Raw genomic sequence first — 17,895 nt, 5'->3', positions numbered from 1 at the left:
TTGTGTGTGGCTGTTTGGCCATAGAAACCCATTTCATGAAGATCCTGACGAACAGTTCTTGTGCTGACGTTGCTTCTGTATCAGTATAACTTTAGACCGTCTCCTCGCCCATACCCGGGCGCGAACCAGTGACCCTCTGCACACATCAACAACAGTCACCCACAAAGCATCGTTACCCATCGCTCCACAAAAGCCGCGGCCCTTGCAGAGCAAGGGGAACCACTACTTCAAGGTCTAAGAGCAAGTGACGTCACCGATTGAAACGCTATGAATTGTTGCAATTGAGGATAGATGATTTTTACACACTTCGGCAATCCCGTTCTGTGAGCTTGTGTGGCGTACCACTTCACATCTAAGCCATTGTTGCTCTTAGATGTTTCCACTTCACAATAACAGCATTTAGTTGACCAGGAGAGACATTTGACTAACTGACTTGTGGAAAGGTTGCATCCTATGACAGTGCCACGTTGAATGTCACTGATGTCTTGCTGGCTGTGCGCTTGATTGTATACACCTGTGAGGCTGAAATGGCTGAATCCATTCATTTGAAGGGGGGTCCACATACTTTTGTATATTGTGTAGGTCTTGTTCTTGCTGGCGGAGCGGAGGTGTTTTTATACTCGTGAAAAAGTATTTCTCTATAGGTCTATGCATAGTCCCCTTCAACCGGAACATTCAGTTGTTAGGGGGCTTGTTCGACAGTGCATGAGCCTGCCGACTGACTGATCTACAAAGAACCTTGCAGTATAAATTAACTACTCATTGTTATTTGTAGATCAGTCAGTCACAATTACCCATGATACATTACGGTTTTGAGCCTCTCGAACATGGCTGGGGACTCCGCAAGAGCTAAGAAAGGAGTGGCTTGATCCAAACAGGCTGATCAATCGACTTTCTGATCTAAACATGACACATCAATCAAAACCATACTTGTCCACATGTTGTATATGTTGTTAGTTTAAAATAATAGTATTTTATTTTAGTAAATACCCCTGACATAAAATAAATCACATAATTCATGATCTATTACGTGACTCTCTGGCGTCCATTGCATTTGTCTATTACAACATGGCGCCGTAAAGATCGAAGGTTTCTCTGACTGTTGTCTATCCGAATTATGCTGCAATGTTTTAGCCGACTGGCCCAGTTTACAAGACACCGTCTGATTGCGGGGAATAGATTGTACTTTTATCAAAGTGTTAGGTGAGTGTTAAATGTCAGATACTATCCACTTCAAAAACTCGCATGTAATGAACAAATATTTACCAGCTAACGGTAGCTGAAACGTTACAGAATGACCCTAGTTAGCTAGCTGAAGGGCTGACTAATTAAGCATTAGCAGAAAAGCATTCACAGCAATACACGTATACAAGTAGCATATCAACTTTGATAGCTAGCTAGCTAACCAAGGACACGTATAGTTATGCACTTGATTTGAAACCAGCCAGCCTAGCTAGCTGCCGGATGCACCTGGCACCAACTACACGCTAAATATAGCTAATTTAGCTAACTCGGTCTCAGGGCAGACTAGCCACCTAACGTTAATGAGGTTAGCCAGCTAATCTATGGAGGTTTTCGGCTATCACAGTGCGGCTTGTTAACTTGCAAATCTTAAACCAGCCTAGTAAAAAATGCACTGTTGTGCTGTAAATACATTTTAAAGGGTGTATTCGGATATATATTTTTTTCGTTTTGTAGTTAGTTAGTTTAGCTAGTTGGAAACATGTTGCTATCAATGCAAAATATCGCCTAGCCCTAGACAGACTAGTATTACTGTTCCAGATGTAGCGGATAGTGGGCGCTAGATCTGCACTGTCTATGTTTGAGTGCCCAGCCGGTAATACACTCGTGTCCCCCGTGGGATATAGCATCCCACATTCGGTACGCCATTTATAGCTAGGTAAGGAGGAAAATAATGCCTTTGCAGCCTGTATGTACGAGCTGGTCCACGCCAACGCTCCACATCCAACCTGTATCACAACCGGCTGTGATTGGGAGTCCCACAGGGCGGTGTACAATTGGCCCAGCTTCGTCCGCGTTTGGCCGGTGTAGGCCGTTATTGTAAATAAGAATTTTTTCTTAACTGACTTGCCTAGTTAAATAAAGGTAAAATAGAAGTAAATACACTTCTGTTCAAAAGTTTGGTCACTTAGAAATCTCCTTGTGTTTGGAAGATGTTTTTCCATTTAAAATAACTACAAATTAATCAGAAATAGTGTAGGCATTGTTAATGTTGTAAATGACTATTGTAGCTGGAAACGTCTTATTTAAAAAAAAAGTAATATCTACATAGGCGTACAGAGGCCCATTATCAGCAACCATCACTCCTGTGTTCCAATGGCACGTTAGTTAATCGAAGTCTATCACTTTAAAAAGTGAATTGATAATTAGAAAACCTTTTTGCAATTATCTTAGCACAGCTGAAAACTGTTTTTCTGATTTAAAGAAGCAATAACACTGGTCTTCTTTAGACTAGTTGAGTATCTGGAGCACCATCATGTGGGTTTGATTACAGGCTCAAAATGGCCAGAAACAAAGATGTTTCTTCTGAAACTGATCAGTCTATTCTTGTTCTGAGAAATGAAGGCTATTCCATGCGAGAAATTGCCAAGAAACTGAAGATCTCGTACAACGCTGTGTACTACTCGCTTCACAGAACAGAGCAAACTGGCTCTAACCAGAATAGAAAGAGTGGGAGGCCCCGGTGCACAACTGAGCAAGAGGACAAGTACATTAGTGTCTAGTTTGAGAAACAGACGCCTCACAACTCCTCAACTGGCTTCATTAAATAATATCCGCAGAACACCAGTCTCCACGTCAACAGTGAAGAGGCGACTTCGGGATGCTAGCCTTCTAGGCAGAGTTCCTCTGTCCCACTGTCTGTTCTTTTGCCCATCTTAATCTTTTCTTTTTATTGGCCAATCTGAGATGCAGCTTTTTCTTTGCAGCTCTGCCTAGTAGGCCAGCATCCCGGAGTCTCCTCTTCACGGTTGATGTTGAGACTGGTATTTCCAGATACAATAGCCATTTACAACATTAACAATGTCCACTGCATTTATGATCAATTTGATGTTTAACTGGAAAACATGTGCCTTTCTTTCAAAAACAAGGGCATTTCTAAGTGACGACACACTTTTGAACGGTGGTGTATTTAGAAAGCTGACAGCTTGAGAGGATTTGCAAAGAAGAATGGGAGAAACTCCCAAAATACTGTTGTGCTAAGCTTGTAGCGTCATACCCAAGAAGACTCAGTGCTGTAATCGCTGCCAAAGGTGCTTTAACAAAGTACTGAGTAAAGGATCTGAATACTTATGTGAATGTAATATTTCCAGTTTTTGTTTTTAAATATTTAATTAGCAAAACTTTCTTCACTTGTTTTCTTTCTTCATTATGGGGCATTGTGTGTAGATTGAGTTTAAAATTATTTTTTTTACTCAATTTTAGAATAAGGCTGTGGAAAAAGTCAAGGCGTCTGAATACTTTCCAAAGGCACTATATGTGCCTGTTGAATGTATTTATTTGCAAAAATGACTTGCATATCCTTGTTAGCATGGTATTGGTCCGCTGTCATTCTGTTGACTGAATGCTGACGTTTGCCCGGGGTCTAAATATGGTACTTCAGTTTGAGTAGTCCGTCTACCTTGCGTCATTCAAAATTCTCTCCACTCCATTCCCCCTACATGTTAAAATCAGTCATTGTAATGACCATTAATCTGTAAATTGCTTGTCCAATCAATTGAGAATTTAGTGCATAAAATAACAACATTCTCTCCTGTGCTCTACAGGCTTGTTTTGTCTCTACCCCTCAGAATGACAGACCCGGCTGTGAAGAGGGTAGTCAGTGAGATCGTCCGCTCTCCAGAAGACAAGCGGGTCTACAGGGGCCTGGAGTTTAACAATGGCCTGAGGGCCGTGCTCATCAGTGATCCCACCACAGACAAGTCCTCAGCAGGGCTGGACGTCAACATAGGTACAGTATTCACCCACTCCACTTATCTAGGCCGGAGGCAGCCTCCATGACCCATTCTTAATACAGAGACCCCCCTCCCCCCGGTCTCCCCTCTCATTATTTTCCTACAGGTGTCTCCACCCATCTCCTCATCCTGTAGCTTCTTTATCTGTATCTTTTATTTCTTTGTTTCAAACCCCCATTCACATTCTCTGCTATTCCTGTAAATTATGCTGCCACTTCTCTTTTTCGCTCCCTAGTTTATCTCCCATGGGACTACATTGAAGAGGATCCTTTCATCTGCTTCTGTTTTTTTATCCCTTATTGTTTCAGGGTTTGAACCACCTCTCCAATGTTATGGCTGGCAGCGTCTAAACATAATTCACTTTGTTTTACTTTAAGTGCAGAAGTGTGCGAATGCGAAGCAATGTGTAGATTAACTGTGTTCGACTCTTATGTCTACCAGGTTCTTTGTCAGACCCAGGGAACATATCAGGCATTGCCCACTTCTGCGAACACATGCTGTTTTTGGGCACAGAGAAGTACCCCAAGGAGAATGAGTACAGCCAGTTTCTCAGTGAGCATGCTGGCAGCTCCAATGCTTTCACTAGCGGCGAGCACACCAACTACTACTTTGACGTATCCCATGAACACCTGGAGGGTGCATTGGACAGGTGAGTGAACTAACGGGGTCATGTTCAATAAGGCACATGGTGTAACTTTTTTTGCAAAACAATCGTTTCTTATTGGACGAGTTCAGGTAGCCCCTCCCTTTTTCAGTTTATTTTCTTCCGTTTGGTGCGTTTTGAATATGACCCAGGTTATGTCGTGGTAGAAATTCTCCCATTTTACTTGACGGCTTTGGGTGATTCGATTAGGCATATGAAAACCATCTGGACACCAATGCAGATCAATATTTTAACTATTGATAAGCTTTTCAAACACTCATGAACAAAAAGTAATGTTCCACTGGAATCTGTGACCTGATTTTTGTAAGCCGTTTTTAAATCCATATCATCAACCTTCATACCGTTTTGGGGCTCCCGAGTGGCGCAGAGGTCTAAGGCACTGCATCTCAGTGCTTGAGGTCTCACTACAGACACCATTGTTCGATTCCAGGCTGTATCACAACCGGGCCGTGATTGGGGGTCCCATAGGGTGGCGCACAATTGGCCCAATGTCCGGGTATAGCCGTTATTGTAAATAATAATTTGTTCTTAACTGACTTGTCTAGTTAAATAGAGTTCCAATCGAAGGAGGGTGGTTGATAACGGGTGTATAGGGCTACCTGATTAGTAATTACAGGTGTATAGGCCAGGGCCACTTGAATATAGAGCTTGCTTATGACATGTCAGATTTCTGTATCTTCCAGCTATGTTGAGTCTGTAGCTGCAGAGGGCATTTACTTTGGCCAATTCACTTAATTGCGGTCGTTTTCTTTTGCATGGCAGTTGCTCGTCCTTCGGGCCATTCAAATAGCTTTGCATACAGGTCTGTGAAATGTCACTGCTGTCTATTGAGTCTGCTGATGAACAGCCTAAAGTTGAGAAAAGTACACCTCTGAATTCAGAACGTGGACTTTTCCACATGTTACTGCAGTTATTAACCACTTGCCTGGAAAAATAAATAGCACACACCCCTAACCCACCATTTGCTTAATCCTCACTGATGTTCCTGTAGGCCTTCACAATTTTAAAACAAATCATCCAACAGCCCTTTAAATAAAAAATAAAAAAAATCTAGGTAGCCTAATCTGCAGTTTTTGCTTATGTATGTTAACTTGTTAAATGAATGTCTTGTCCTTTGTGTGTCTAGGTTTGCTCAGTTCTTCTTGTGCCCGTTGTTTGACGAGAGCTGTAAGGACCGTGAGGTGAATGCTGTGGACTCTGAGCACGAGAAGAACCTGATGAATGATGCCTGGAGGCTGTTCCAGCTGGAGAAGGCCACTGGCAATCCCAACCACCCATTCAGCAAATTTGGGACCGGTAAAAACCCCATGCCACCTCGCGTACTATATATGAATTCAACATAACCCAGCATGTATCCACAGTCATGTTCATTAGGCACCAAACAGAACGGGGCTCTACTGTGCGACCATTTTACTCGCATATGAGCTTAATATTTTCCTGTGCGACCTGGAATTTTAATTTGGGAGCACCAGTATGCCCAGAAAAATGCATGATTCTAGCTTTAGTACCAAAATATTTTTCATTGTGCTCCTAAATTTCTTTGTGTGCGCATACATTTTTTGATTTGGGCATGTACGTGCTCGTTGTAAAAAAAAAAAGCCCAGCGTGGAGCCCTGCGGAAACAATGGACTGGAACTACCAGGACTTCAGTTTCCTTTTCTGTTGCAAAACATTTTGCGACAATGTGCCATTATGAACATCGCTTATAAAACCACAAATCCTTCTCAGCCTTTTGTTTTGGAATGTGCTGACTCATGCTCTCCTCCTTAATTGTGTTCTCTTACGATTGGACTCCCAGCCCAGGAGAGCCAGCTGGTGGCAGCGTTTAGTTATATAAGCTTTTTCCCGTCTAATAATAGAAACAGGATCAGCTCGGCCGGAACACTTATTAATGAACGAGTGTTGGAGACATCCTTGACAAAAACATAACATTCTTAGAAATGCTTAGAGGGACACTTAACCACACATTAATATTCAGATGTGGACATTATGGGGCTGGAGATAATTAATAATTAGATTATAAAGTAAATAGTTCAAAGGGAAGTTCAACACATCTCTCCAGATGTTATAAATGTGGTGTGTGTCTGTTATTTGTTTTAGAGGGAAATGCCCAGCAGCTAGCCTGCCACAGAGAAAGGGCTAGGTTTAGGCTCTGGTTGTGTAATGTAAACTCTCTCACACTTTTAGATCGCCTTGGTCTGTACAATTGGCCTCATTTTGGCGCCCAAAAAACGTAATACTTCCAGATCAACTGTAATGTCAATACCATTGTAAAGCACAATTTCTCCCTTTTCCAACAAAATCCGTGCCAAGACATCCACGCTGCCCGTTTCTGTATGATTCAAGAATGCAATGAGCTCCGTCGGATCTTTTTAAAAATGGCGGGTGGGGAAGCGAAACTAATGCGTGGTAGTGAGAAGTAGAGATGTCGTCGTGGGAAAACGGCTTTTTCACTCAATCTATCCAACTTATCGCCTCTAAAATGTAAATAAAACACTATAAAGAGTTTAAATAATGTGTCATTACATACCTATTTGAAGGTTTGTGTCGAATTTGAATTGGGTTTTTAGGGCGGTGCTAAAGTGATCTTCAGAAGTAAACGGTGGCTTTGAGAGTCATGATTGCCTGCAGTGATGACTTAGAAAATGACTAGGTATCCCCCTTATCCCCGTCACTCTCCATTTCTTGTTTTTAAACGATGAGAGAAGTGCAACACCTGGTGGAGAGAGATTGTAAGACAGAAATTGTTGCTTTATGCGTGCTGTACGTTACGGCATGTCACGATGTAACGGAGGGTCAGTTTTTTTCAACTTGTCTCCAGTACTATAGAGCCGTTACCATGTCGATCAACGGTTGAATAGAAACGTAGTTCACACCCCAGATTTTGAAGTCAACAGTTGCTACAGTCCCATTAGTTTTATTTGCAGCCTCGTTTGAATGTCGCGGTTGCGCACATTTGTACAGAATAGGGTGAGTTTGAGTTAGGCTAATTAGCAAAGTGCTAACCCATAGAGGACAAAAGTGGTCAGTCTGTCACTGGTGGCCTTACTCAGAATTGTAATCGCATCACTGTTGGGGATTCATTTTGTTCACACATTGGTTTTCTTGGAACAAGCTTGTTGCCCTTTTTTAATAACTGGATGTATTATCCCTCCCACTGTGTACTGTTTCATGAAGTCTTTGATGGTGACTATTTTGGATCTGTGACAGGGAGTTGTTTTTCCTCCAACGCATCATATGATACAGATTATATTTGTTTGTCCGATAAGGTCAAGCACTCGCTGCACTGTATATTATGAGAACATTCCTTGCTGATGTACATTTTGTTAACTAGCTGGTTAAGTGTTATATCTGGTTGATTTTTCAGGTAACAAGTTGACTCTGGAGACTAGGCCATCAAAGGATGGGATCGACATCCGCCAGGAGCTCCTGAAATTCCACTCCACCTACTACTCCTCCAACCTCATGGGACTGTGTGTGCTGGGGAGAGGTGAGTGTCGTACGTGCCAGCGTCCACATCTGTAAGAGAGCGTTGCTGCTTGGATCAGTGATCTTAAGACTGGTTAAGAGGCAGATGAAATAACCTGTCAGCTGTGCAGATCTAAGATCAAGTAGAAAGTGCTTTGTCTAAACACTTCTGGAACTGAGCCCACAACACTCAAGCCAAGTCCTGCAGCCCCCCCCCATCTCCTAGACTGGAATAGTCTTTTACCGTTGCAGTTATTTCCTAGGGATGTAACGATTCACGAGTACACCCTGGTCTGTGGGACCCCAAACCGATCCAAATGTAGCATGCATCGGTCAGTAAATCGATCAAAACGTTAGGATTCGCCAGTTAACTTTATTGTTGCTCAAATTACATTCTTTCTACCTCCTGAAATTACCTTTTTATATTATGTGACAACCGCGTCCTCGCATTCAGTGTCGAACTAAGCATGTAATTATGTTGAAAGTCATTGATCTACAAGTTATTTTGTATGCCTAACAACCCCAGGCACGCAGACAAACGAGGGGTAGGCCCATTCCTGATCTGGCACATCTGTATTCTCACCTTCAGGATTCAAATGTTTGCTAATTGGCTTGCGCCATAGCTGTGGGAAGATGTTTAGGGGCGGGGGTGCTGGCATTTCTAGCTGCACTGCAAATGGCTGTATCAGTCTACTAATACAGGAGTAGTAAAGGCCCAGTGCACTAATTTTGTGAGATTGTTTTATCCCCCCCCTCCAGTATTAGGCGGTGGCAGATTGAAGAAGGAAGCTAATCTGACCAATACAGCACCCCCAACAACACATCAAACCTCACATAATTCTGCCCAAAAAACAATACAAAAATTATCTCAACCAGTGGAATATGGGCTTTTTAGGTGACACTGATGCCGCCCTGTGATAAGCAGTGCAGGGGAGCAAAATATTTTGCTGGTCCATTTCCAGCACACCCCTCCCAACGTTCCATCCAGAAAAATGATCTAACATAAATAATGTAGCAGATATAGTATGCTATATGGTAGAAAGGGTATGTGACCATTTCTGTTCCCTACATGTTAGACAAATTGAAAATATATTTGAGATTCTTCAAAGTAGCCACCCTTTGCCTTTGACAGCTTTGCACACTTGGCATTATCTCAACCAGCTTTATCTGGAATGCTTTTCCAATAGTCTTGGAAGGAGTTCCCACATAATGCTGAGCACTTGTTGGCTGTTTTTCCTTCACTTTGCATCCAACTCATTCCAAACCATCTGCATTGGATGCATTTACCATATCATATGGAGACAAACTTAAACCTTTTACCTTATAAGTAGACATACTTGCAATAGATTAAATTCATCCAAAAGAGTAAAAAATTGTTTTAGTTATGAATTGAACTTAAATTAGTTGACTCTTCACATGGGATGATTTCACTGAACAACAAAAGAAAGGGAATATTGAATGATCCATCGCATCTCCCAAAAATGTTTTCAGCATACATCTGTAAAATGATAGTTTAGAAACTAAAGCTTCAGTTGTCTTCCTCTCAGGCTTCCATGTCTTCTCCCTGGACCTCCTCAATGTCCACTTCTTGAACATCAGACTTTAAGGCCTCATCTTAACTGTCACTTTCCAACCTTGAGGATGGCTTATTGGCTCAAAAAAACTACATTTTGCCTGAATGGCCACCAATTTTTCAATCCTTGTATTGGTCAGCCTTTTGCGTGCTATATTTGTGTGTGTGTGTTCCCAAACAAGGACCAGTTGCGCTCTGAGGTGGCTGGTGTTGGTGGGATTTGGGGGATGATGGAGGAAACAGGGGAAAGAGCCTCCGATCCACAAAGTCCCTTCCACCAGGTGGCTGATGAGATATGTTGGCACGACTGCCATATTGCATCTCCATCCCAAAGATCTTGCTTGGAAGTGTACTTCGCCAGACTGCCAAGAAACTTGCCCTCATCCAGGCCAAGGTGGCGAGACACAGTAGTGATGACACCATAGGCCTTGTTGATCTCTGCACCAGACAGGATGCTCTTGCCGGCATACTTGGGGTTCAACATGTGCGACGTGGCGTGTATGGGCTTCAGGCAGAAGTCTTCGCTTTTTGAGGTATTTCAGAACTGCAGTTTCCTCTGCTTGGAGCAACAGTGAAGTGGGCAGGGCAGTACATACATACATACATACGTTCATTCCTTCCTTCCTTCCTTCCTTCCTTCCTTCCTTCCTTCCTTCCTTCCTTCCTTCCTTCCCTTGGCTCTCTTGTAGAGTGTATCATTGTTTTCGGTGCCATGATGTCCTTGAGGAGCAGATTCAATGCATGAGCAGCACAGCCAATGGGTGTGACGTGAGGGTCGGACTCCTCCACTTCAGACCAAGCAGGCTTCATGTTCGCAGCATTGTCTGTCACCAGTGCAAATACCTTCTGTGGTCCAAGGTCATTGACTGCCTTCAGCTCATTAGCAATGTAGAGACCGGTGTGTCTGTCCCATGTTTGTGTGTTCTTGTGCATTACTGGCTGAGGGGTGGAGATGATGTAGTTAATTATTCCTTGTCCAAACATTCAACCACCCATCAGAGATGATTGCAATACAGTCTGCTTTCTCTATGATTTGCTTGACCTTCACTTGAGCTTTGCATCCAGCCAATGAGTAGATGGAGCATGTCTGGTTGGAGGGGTGTATGCTGGGCAAAGAACATTCAGAAATATCTTCCAATACACATTGCCTGTGAGCATCAGAGGTGAACCAGTTGCATACACAGTTCGAGCAAGACATTCATCAGCATTTCACATTGAGTCAAAAAACATCTGATTTGAGGAGGACCATGAGCTGTTGCTATCAATAAGGTGTCTGATTCATAATTTAATTGAATAGAAGTAGAGGAACTTTTGTCAGGGGTTGCTTGTTGTGAGCGCTGAGGGAACTTTATGCACTTGGCCAGATGATTCTGCGTCTTTGTTGCAATTCTTCACATATGATTTGGCACAATATTTGCAAATGTACACAGCTTTTCCTTCTACATTAGCTGCAGTGAAATGTCTTCACAAATCAGATAGTTCCCGTGGCATTTTCCTGTAAAGATTAGGAAAAAATTAGGGAAAAAAACAACATACTATTCCATGTACAGAAGTAGTTAAGCAGTTAGATTAAACACCTCCTTTGTAAGATAAATGTTTTAAAATGTATGGCCTGTTTGCAGGCTCAAGCAAGTGAAAACCCACATGGTAGCAAAAACTAACAAGCAGAAATTGTTAACAAGTTAACGGTGATGTCTGGTGAGGACCTGCCTTACAACAGGCCTACAAGCCCTCAGTCCAGCCTCTCTCAGCCTATTGCAGACAGTCTGAGCACTGATGGAGGGATTGTGCGTTCATGGTGTAACTCGGGTAGTTGTTGTTGCCATCCTGTACCTGTCCCGCATGTGTGATGTTCGGGTATACCGATCCTGTGCAGGAGTTGTTAGACGTGTTCTGCCACAGCGAGGACAATCAGCTGTCTGTCCTGTCTTGCTGTCTTAGGGGTCTCACAGTACGGACATAGCAATTTATTGCCCTGGCCATATCTGAAGTCCTCGTGCGTCCTTGCAACATGCCTAAGGCACATTCACACAGATGAACAGGGACCCTGGGCATCTTTCTTTTGGTGTTTTTCAGAGTCAGTAGAAAGACCTCTTTAGTGTCCTAAGTTTTCATGACTGTGACCTTAATTGCCTACCGTCTGTAAGCTGTTAGTGTCTTAACGACTGTTCCACAGGTGCATGTTCATTAATTGTTTATGGTTCATTGAATAAGCATGGGAAACAGTGTTTAAACCCTTACATTACATTTAAGTCATTTGGCAGACGCTCTTATCCAGAGCGACTTACAAATTGGTGAATTCACCTTATGACATCCAGTGGAACAGCCACTTTACAATAGTGCATCTAAATCATTTAAGGGGGGGGGTGAGAAGGATTACTTTATCCTATCCTAGGTAACAATGAAGATCTGTGAAATTATTTGGATTTTTACTAATTATCTTTGAAAGAAAGTGTTGTGAAAAAGGGATGTTTCTTTTTTGCTGAGTTTAGGTACGTATCGAATCGTCTTGAAATGGAAAGATGCACATTTTCTATTTCCCCTCAAATACTCCCCACCTGCCCTAGTAAATGATTCCTCAATAACCCTGGTGTTCAACTTTCCACAGATGAGCCATGATCCAATAAGCCACTGGGGATACAGTTGGCTGTGTCACTGCTGTGTTCATTACCAGTTTACATTTAGCATTTTCTGACACCATGTCCTCTACAGTGAAAGGAAATAAGCTGCAATTGACAGCCAGGTTTATGATGGTATGACCTCATAATTAATGGCTTTCACAACAACACAGACTGTCTGGTTTGTAGCGCATTTTGCTAAGCAATATTGACCTCCCCTGTTGCTGTACATTATTCAAAACTAACTTACAGGATGATAAGTTCGTCCTTATCTACATGTAATTACATGCTAAATTACAACTACAGTAAAGGAAGCGTATCAAGAATATTATAGCGAACACATTTGTGCTTTTAAGTGTTTTGCAATTTGAATGGTTTGAGTTTGAACCCAGGAAGATTGTATATTTTAATAAATTAAACATCTGTCCCCTTTTTCTCATTTATAGAGTCATTAGATGAGCTCACCACCATGGTGGTCAAGTTGTTTGGAGAGGTGGAGAACAAGAATGTACCTATCCCAGAGTTCCCTGAGCACCCCTTCCAGGAGGAGCACCTCAAGGTGAGCTCTTTAGTTTGTGCGCACACACACTCCAGAGTTTCCGTTAGTCGGCTTTTGGCCATAAAATACATCAAATGTAAAGCCGGTAAATAAAACTGTTGCTGTCCAAAATGACCTGGAGAATTTGTTTTATTAATTGATGGAAATACCAATCGATGTGTATACGTTTGACCATCATGCTTATCGGGCTATAGGTTCATTTGCATAAGTTTGTGGAATTAAATTGGCCTGTGTATTTGCGTTAGTCATTTATCTTTTTTCAACAGCTGTCACGTGCGTAGCGCCGATTTTGAGCGGGATTTCTCCAATTCCTCAATTGGTTGCTGCTGCAGTAAAACATGCTTTGATAAGCCTGTTCAGTGCGTAACAATCCTTAATCCAATCACGTGTTAACAGTTTCGGTTCATGATTAAAAAGAGATTTTTATTTCTCAACTGGTAAAATTGAAGCACGTCACCCACCACTTCCCTATTGGAACCACCGTTATGGTTTTCATAACTTTCTTTCGTTGTCCAGAAGGCAAAGGGACAATCCTAGTCATATTTGCAATCAAATCCAATTTTTTTGGGGTCTTTAGATTTCCCCCTCTTTCGAACAGAGATTTTCATCTCTGTCATATATGGAACCGCTTTCAGGTGTGCTGTTTAGAATGGTGTTTTCCAGCAAATTGCATTTTGGCAAATGTTAGAATATTTGGTTTTGTTGGCTGCTTCATTACATGAGTGGCATGTTCTGTTTGGCAGCATTACCATAATCTAAATGTGATTTCTGTCATTCTGAGCATGGTGGCTGGACACCCCAAATGCATAAGGGTCTGGTAAATTTCTTAAGTGCCTGTAAATCTTCCCGGTCACGTTGTCCGGCACCTCATTGTCCTAACGGAAACCCTGACGCACACACACACACACACACCCACACACTCTTTAAACTACCTATGCTACTTTGCATACAGTGCATTCGGGAACATATTCAGAACCCTTGACTTTCTCCACATTTTGTCACGCTACAGCCTTATTCTAAAATCGATTTAAATTGTTTCCCCCCCTCATCAATCTACACACAACACCCCATAATGACAAAGTGAAAACAGGTTTGTAGAAATATTTGCAAATGTATTACAAATAAAAGTCAGATACCTTATTTACGTAAGTATTCAGACCCTTTGCTATGAGACTCGAAATTTAGCTCAGGTGCATCCTGTTTCCATTGATCATCCTTGAGATGTTTCTACAACTTGATTTATTTATTTTGCAATCATTTCTAAACTTTTTTTGCTTTGTCATTATGGGTAATTGTGTGCAGGTTGATGAGGGGGGAGAAAACAATCCATTTTGAGAATGAGACTAATTTAATAAAGTGGAAAAATTCAAAGGCTCCGAATGCAACGGAGTTGTGCAACTGAGATCCTATTCATAGTCTCAATTGAAATATCTCCTTCCTAAATCCCCCCCCCACAGCAATTCTACAAAGTGGTGCCTATCAAGGACATTAGGAACTTGTACGTGACGTTCCCCATCCCAGACCTGCAGAAGTACTACAAGTCCAACCCAGGCCACTACCTGGGCCACCTGATAGGCCACGAGGGCCCAGGGAGCCTGCTGTCTGAGCTGAAATCCAAAGGTAGGCCAGAGGGCTGTGATTGAATCTTGGTTTTAAGATTTAGGGCTTGATGGAATGGTAGAAATATTTGTAAAAAATTGTGAGTTTAATAAATTATCTTGTTCATGCTACACGTTCCCCAAGGGCACCCCCCCCCCCCACGCTCAACTTGAAAGATGGCGCACAGAATGCAAAAATATTCTTAGAAATATTTAACCTCCACACATTAACAAGTCCAATAGCTCAAATGAAAGATAAACACCTTGTTCATCTACCCAGCGTGTCTGATTTCTAAAATGTTTTGCGGCGAAAACATAGCACATATGTATGTCAAACCACCACAAAGACACAGACGATATGTAGCCATTTTGTCGAACACAAGATGCAATCACAAACGCAGGATTAAAAGAAAAATAATTCACTAACCTTCATCAGATGACAGTAATAGGACATGTTACACAGTACATATGTTTTTTTTTCAATAATATGCAATTTATATCCATAAATCTCCATTACATGTCTGGAGAAATTATAGATAGCTCCGCCAGATAACAGCAATACACATCATAAACTTTGACTAAATATACATGTTCTACATATAGTTAGAAAGATACACTGCTTCTTAATGCAATCGCTTTGTCATATTTCTTTTTAACCTTACAGAAATCGTTCACTATTCAATAATCTGAGACGGCGCTCAGACATAAGCAATATTTCTCCGCTATGTTGGAGTCAACAGAAACACAAAATTACAACAAATATTCCCTTACCTTTGATGGTCTTCGATCAGAATGTAGTGGAAGGGGTCATACTTACCCAATACATCGTTTGGTTTCAAGTCGTGTGTCTTTGTATTAGCATATGCTACAAGTTCCAGCTGAAATGCATCCAAAATGACTTCTGACAGTTGCGCATCAAAACTTCAAAATTACATATATGTTGACTAAACTGGTCAAACTAAGTGCAGAATCAAGCTTTAGGATGTTATTAACATACAAAACAATTGGCGATTTCAACCGGACAAAAGCAATTCTTCTCAGACAATCTGGAACGGAGGAATGACTGTGTACAATTCGCGCCCGAACGCGCGTATTTTCTCGCGACACTCACAATTTTGCCTGCCAAAGGGTCAAAGCTCGCGGGATTTGCACAATTAAACGCTCTACTGATAGAGGACATCTCGCGGAAGACAGAGAAACTGTTCCCAGATCCATAGCTGGTTGGGAAGGGTGGGGGCCGATGACGTCAAAGTTGGCCCAACTTTCTGGATGAGAGAACTAGTTTGGGAGATTGGCTGCCCTGTGAGTTCTGCTATACATACAGACATAATTCAAACGGTTTTATAAGCTTTAGAGTGTTTTCTATTCAATAATAATTATTATATGCATATATTAGCTATTTTGGACAGATTTTCTTTCAGTTTACTATGGGCAAGCAATTCATCCAAAGGGGGCAGTATTGTCCCGAGCATTAACAGGATAATTATACTGACAATACATTCTGGGTATGTGTCGAATTGTTTATATTTGAATTGACAGTGGTGCCCTTTTTATTCTTGTGCAGGCTGGGTGAACACACTGGTCGGCGGCCAGAAAGAGGGAGCGAAAGGCTTCATGTTCTTCATCATCAATGTGGACCTGACAGAGGAGGGACTCTGTAAGCATTAGAATCTCAGCGATTGTTTAGTTTTATCTAATTTGTATGTGCCCACACCCTCAAGTCAGAAAGGTGTTTGTCTGTGTGTGGTGGTTTCTGTTTCAACCCTGTGAGCTGAAGGGTCATTTTGTTTCTGTAGTGCACGTGGATGACATCATCTTCCACATGTTCCAGTACGTCCAGAAGCTGCGCACTGAGGGGCCTCAGGAATGGGTCTTCCAGGAGTGCAAGGTGAATACTGCACTGTAGTACCACTCACTTCTAATCTGTCTGAGCTCAGTCCACTTACTTTTGTTATTTCTTTTAACCTTTATTTAACTAGGCAAGTCAGTTAAGAACAAATTCTTAATTCCAATGACGGCCTAGGAACAGTGGGTTAACTGCCTGTTCAGGGGCAGAACGACAGATTTGTACCTTGTCAGCTTGGGGGTTTGAACTTGCAACCTTCCAGTTACTAGTCCAACGCTCCAACCACTAGGCTACCCTGCTGCCCCATATACAGTGCATTCAGAAAGTATTCAGACCCTTTTTACCTTTTCCACATTTTGGTATGTTAGTCTTATTCTAAAATGTATTCATGTGTTTTTTCCCCTTATCAATCTACACACTACGGCATAGTGACAAAGCAAAACAGCTCTGGCTGGGCCACTTAAGGACATTCAGAGACCGAAGCCACTTCTGTGTTGTCTTAGCTGTGTGCTTAGGGTTGTTCTGTTGGAAGGTGAACCTTTGCCCCAGTCTGAGGTCCTGAGCGTTCTGGAGCAGGTTTTCATCAAGGATCTCTTTGTACTTTGCTCCTTTCATCTTTCCCTCAATCCTGACTAGTCTCCCAGTCCCTGCTGCTGAAAAACATACCCACAGCATGATGCTGCCACCACCATGATTTACCATAGGGTTGGTGCCAGGTTTTCTCCAGATGTGATGCTTGGCTTTAAGGCCAACGAGTTCAATATAGGTTTTATCAGACTAGAGAATCTTGTTTCTCATGGTCTGAGAGTCCTTTAGGTACCTTTTGGCAAACTACAAGCGGGCTGTCATGTGCCTTTTACTGAGTGGCTTCTGTCTGGCCACTCTACCATAAAGGCCTGATTGTCAGAGTGCTGCAGAGATGGTTGTCCTTCTGGAAGTTTCTCTCATCTCCACAGAGGAACTTTGGAGCTCAGTGACCATTGGTTTCTTGTTCACCTCCCTAAGGCCCTTCTCCCCCGATTGTTCAGTTTGGCCAAGCAGCCAGCTTTTGGTCGTTCCAAACTTCTTCCAGTTAAGAATAATGGAGGCCACTGTGTTCTCGGGACCTTCAATGTTGCAGAAATGTTTTGGTACCCTTCCTCAGATCTGTGCCTTGACACAATCCTTTCTCTGAGCTCTAAAGACAATTCCTTTGACCTAATGGCTTGGTTTTTGCTCTGACATGCATTGTCAACTGTGGGACCTTTATATAGACAGGTATGTGCCTTTCCAAATCATGTCCGATCAATTGAATTTACCACAGGTGGACTCCAAGTTGTAGAAACATCTCAAGGATGTTCAATGGAAACAGGATGCACCTGAGCTCAGCTTAGTCTCATAGCAAAGGGTCTGAATACTTATGTAAATAAGGTATTTCGGTTTCCATTTTAATACGTTTGCAAACATTTCTAAATTGTTCTTGCTTTGTCATTATGGGGTTTTGTGTGTAGATTGAGGGAATAATTTAATCAATTTTAGAATAAGTTTGTAACATAAAATAGAATCTGGGAAAAATCAAGGGGTCGGAATACTTTCCAAATTTACATTTACATTTA

At 42.1% G+C, this 17,895-nt stretch overlaps 1 protein-coding gene across 2 annotated transcripts in view; it reads left to right on the top strand.

Annotated features, from left to right (window-relative positions):
• Positions 1-1,050: 1,050 nt before the first annotated feature.
• The window catches only part of LOC135512451 (insulin-degrading enzyme-like), a 40,902-nt gene continuing 24,057 nt past the window's right edge, over positions 1,051-17,895 (top strand). For both annotated transcript variants that reach the window (XM_064934496.1, XM_064934495.1), the window contains exons 1-9: positions 1,051-1,203; positions 3,786-3,970; positions 4,416-4,623; positions 5,765-5,934; positions 8,006-8,128; positions 12,744-12,856; positions 14,314-14,476; positions 16,019-16,111; positions 16,251-16,342. In XM_064934496.1, coding sequence (XP_064790568.1) covers positions 1,118-1,203; positions 3,786-3,970; positions 4,416-4,623; positions 5,765-5,934; positions 8,006-8,128; positions 12,744-12,856; positions 14,314-14,476; positions 16,019-16,111; positions 16,251-16,342 — 1,233 coding nt within the window. In that variant the 5' untranslated portion in view covers positions 1,051-1,117. The remainder of the gene's footprint in view (positions 1,204-3,785; positions 3,971-4,415; positions 4,624-5,764; positions 5,935-8,005; positions 8,129-12,743; positions 12,857-14,313; positions 14,477-16,018; positions 16,112-16,250; positions 16,343-17,895) is intronic.

Source organism: Oncorhynchus masou, chromosome 24 (genome assembly GCF_036934945.1).
Source record: "Oncorhynchus masou masou isolate Uvic2021 chromosome 24, UVic_Omas_1.1, whole genome shotgun sequence".
NCBI classification, from domain to species: domain Eukaryota; kingdom Metazoa; phylum Chordata; class Actinopteri; order Salmoniformes; family Salmonidae; genus Oncorhynchus; species Oncorhynchus masou.
The sequence above is the reverse complement of the archived record's forward strand: the minus strand, read 5'-3'. Positions and strand labels throughout refer to the sequence as shown.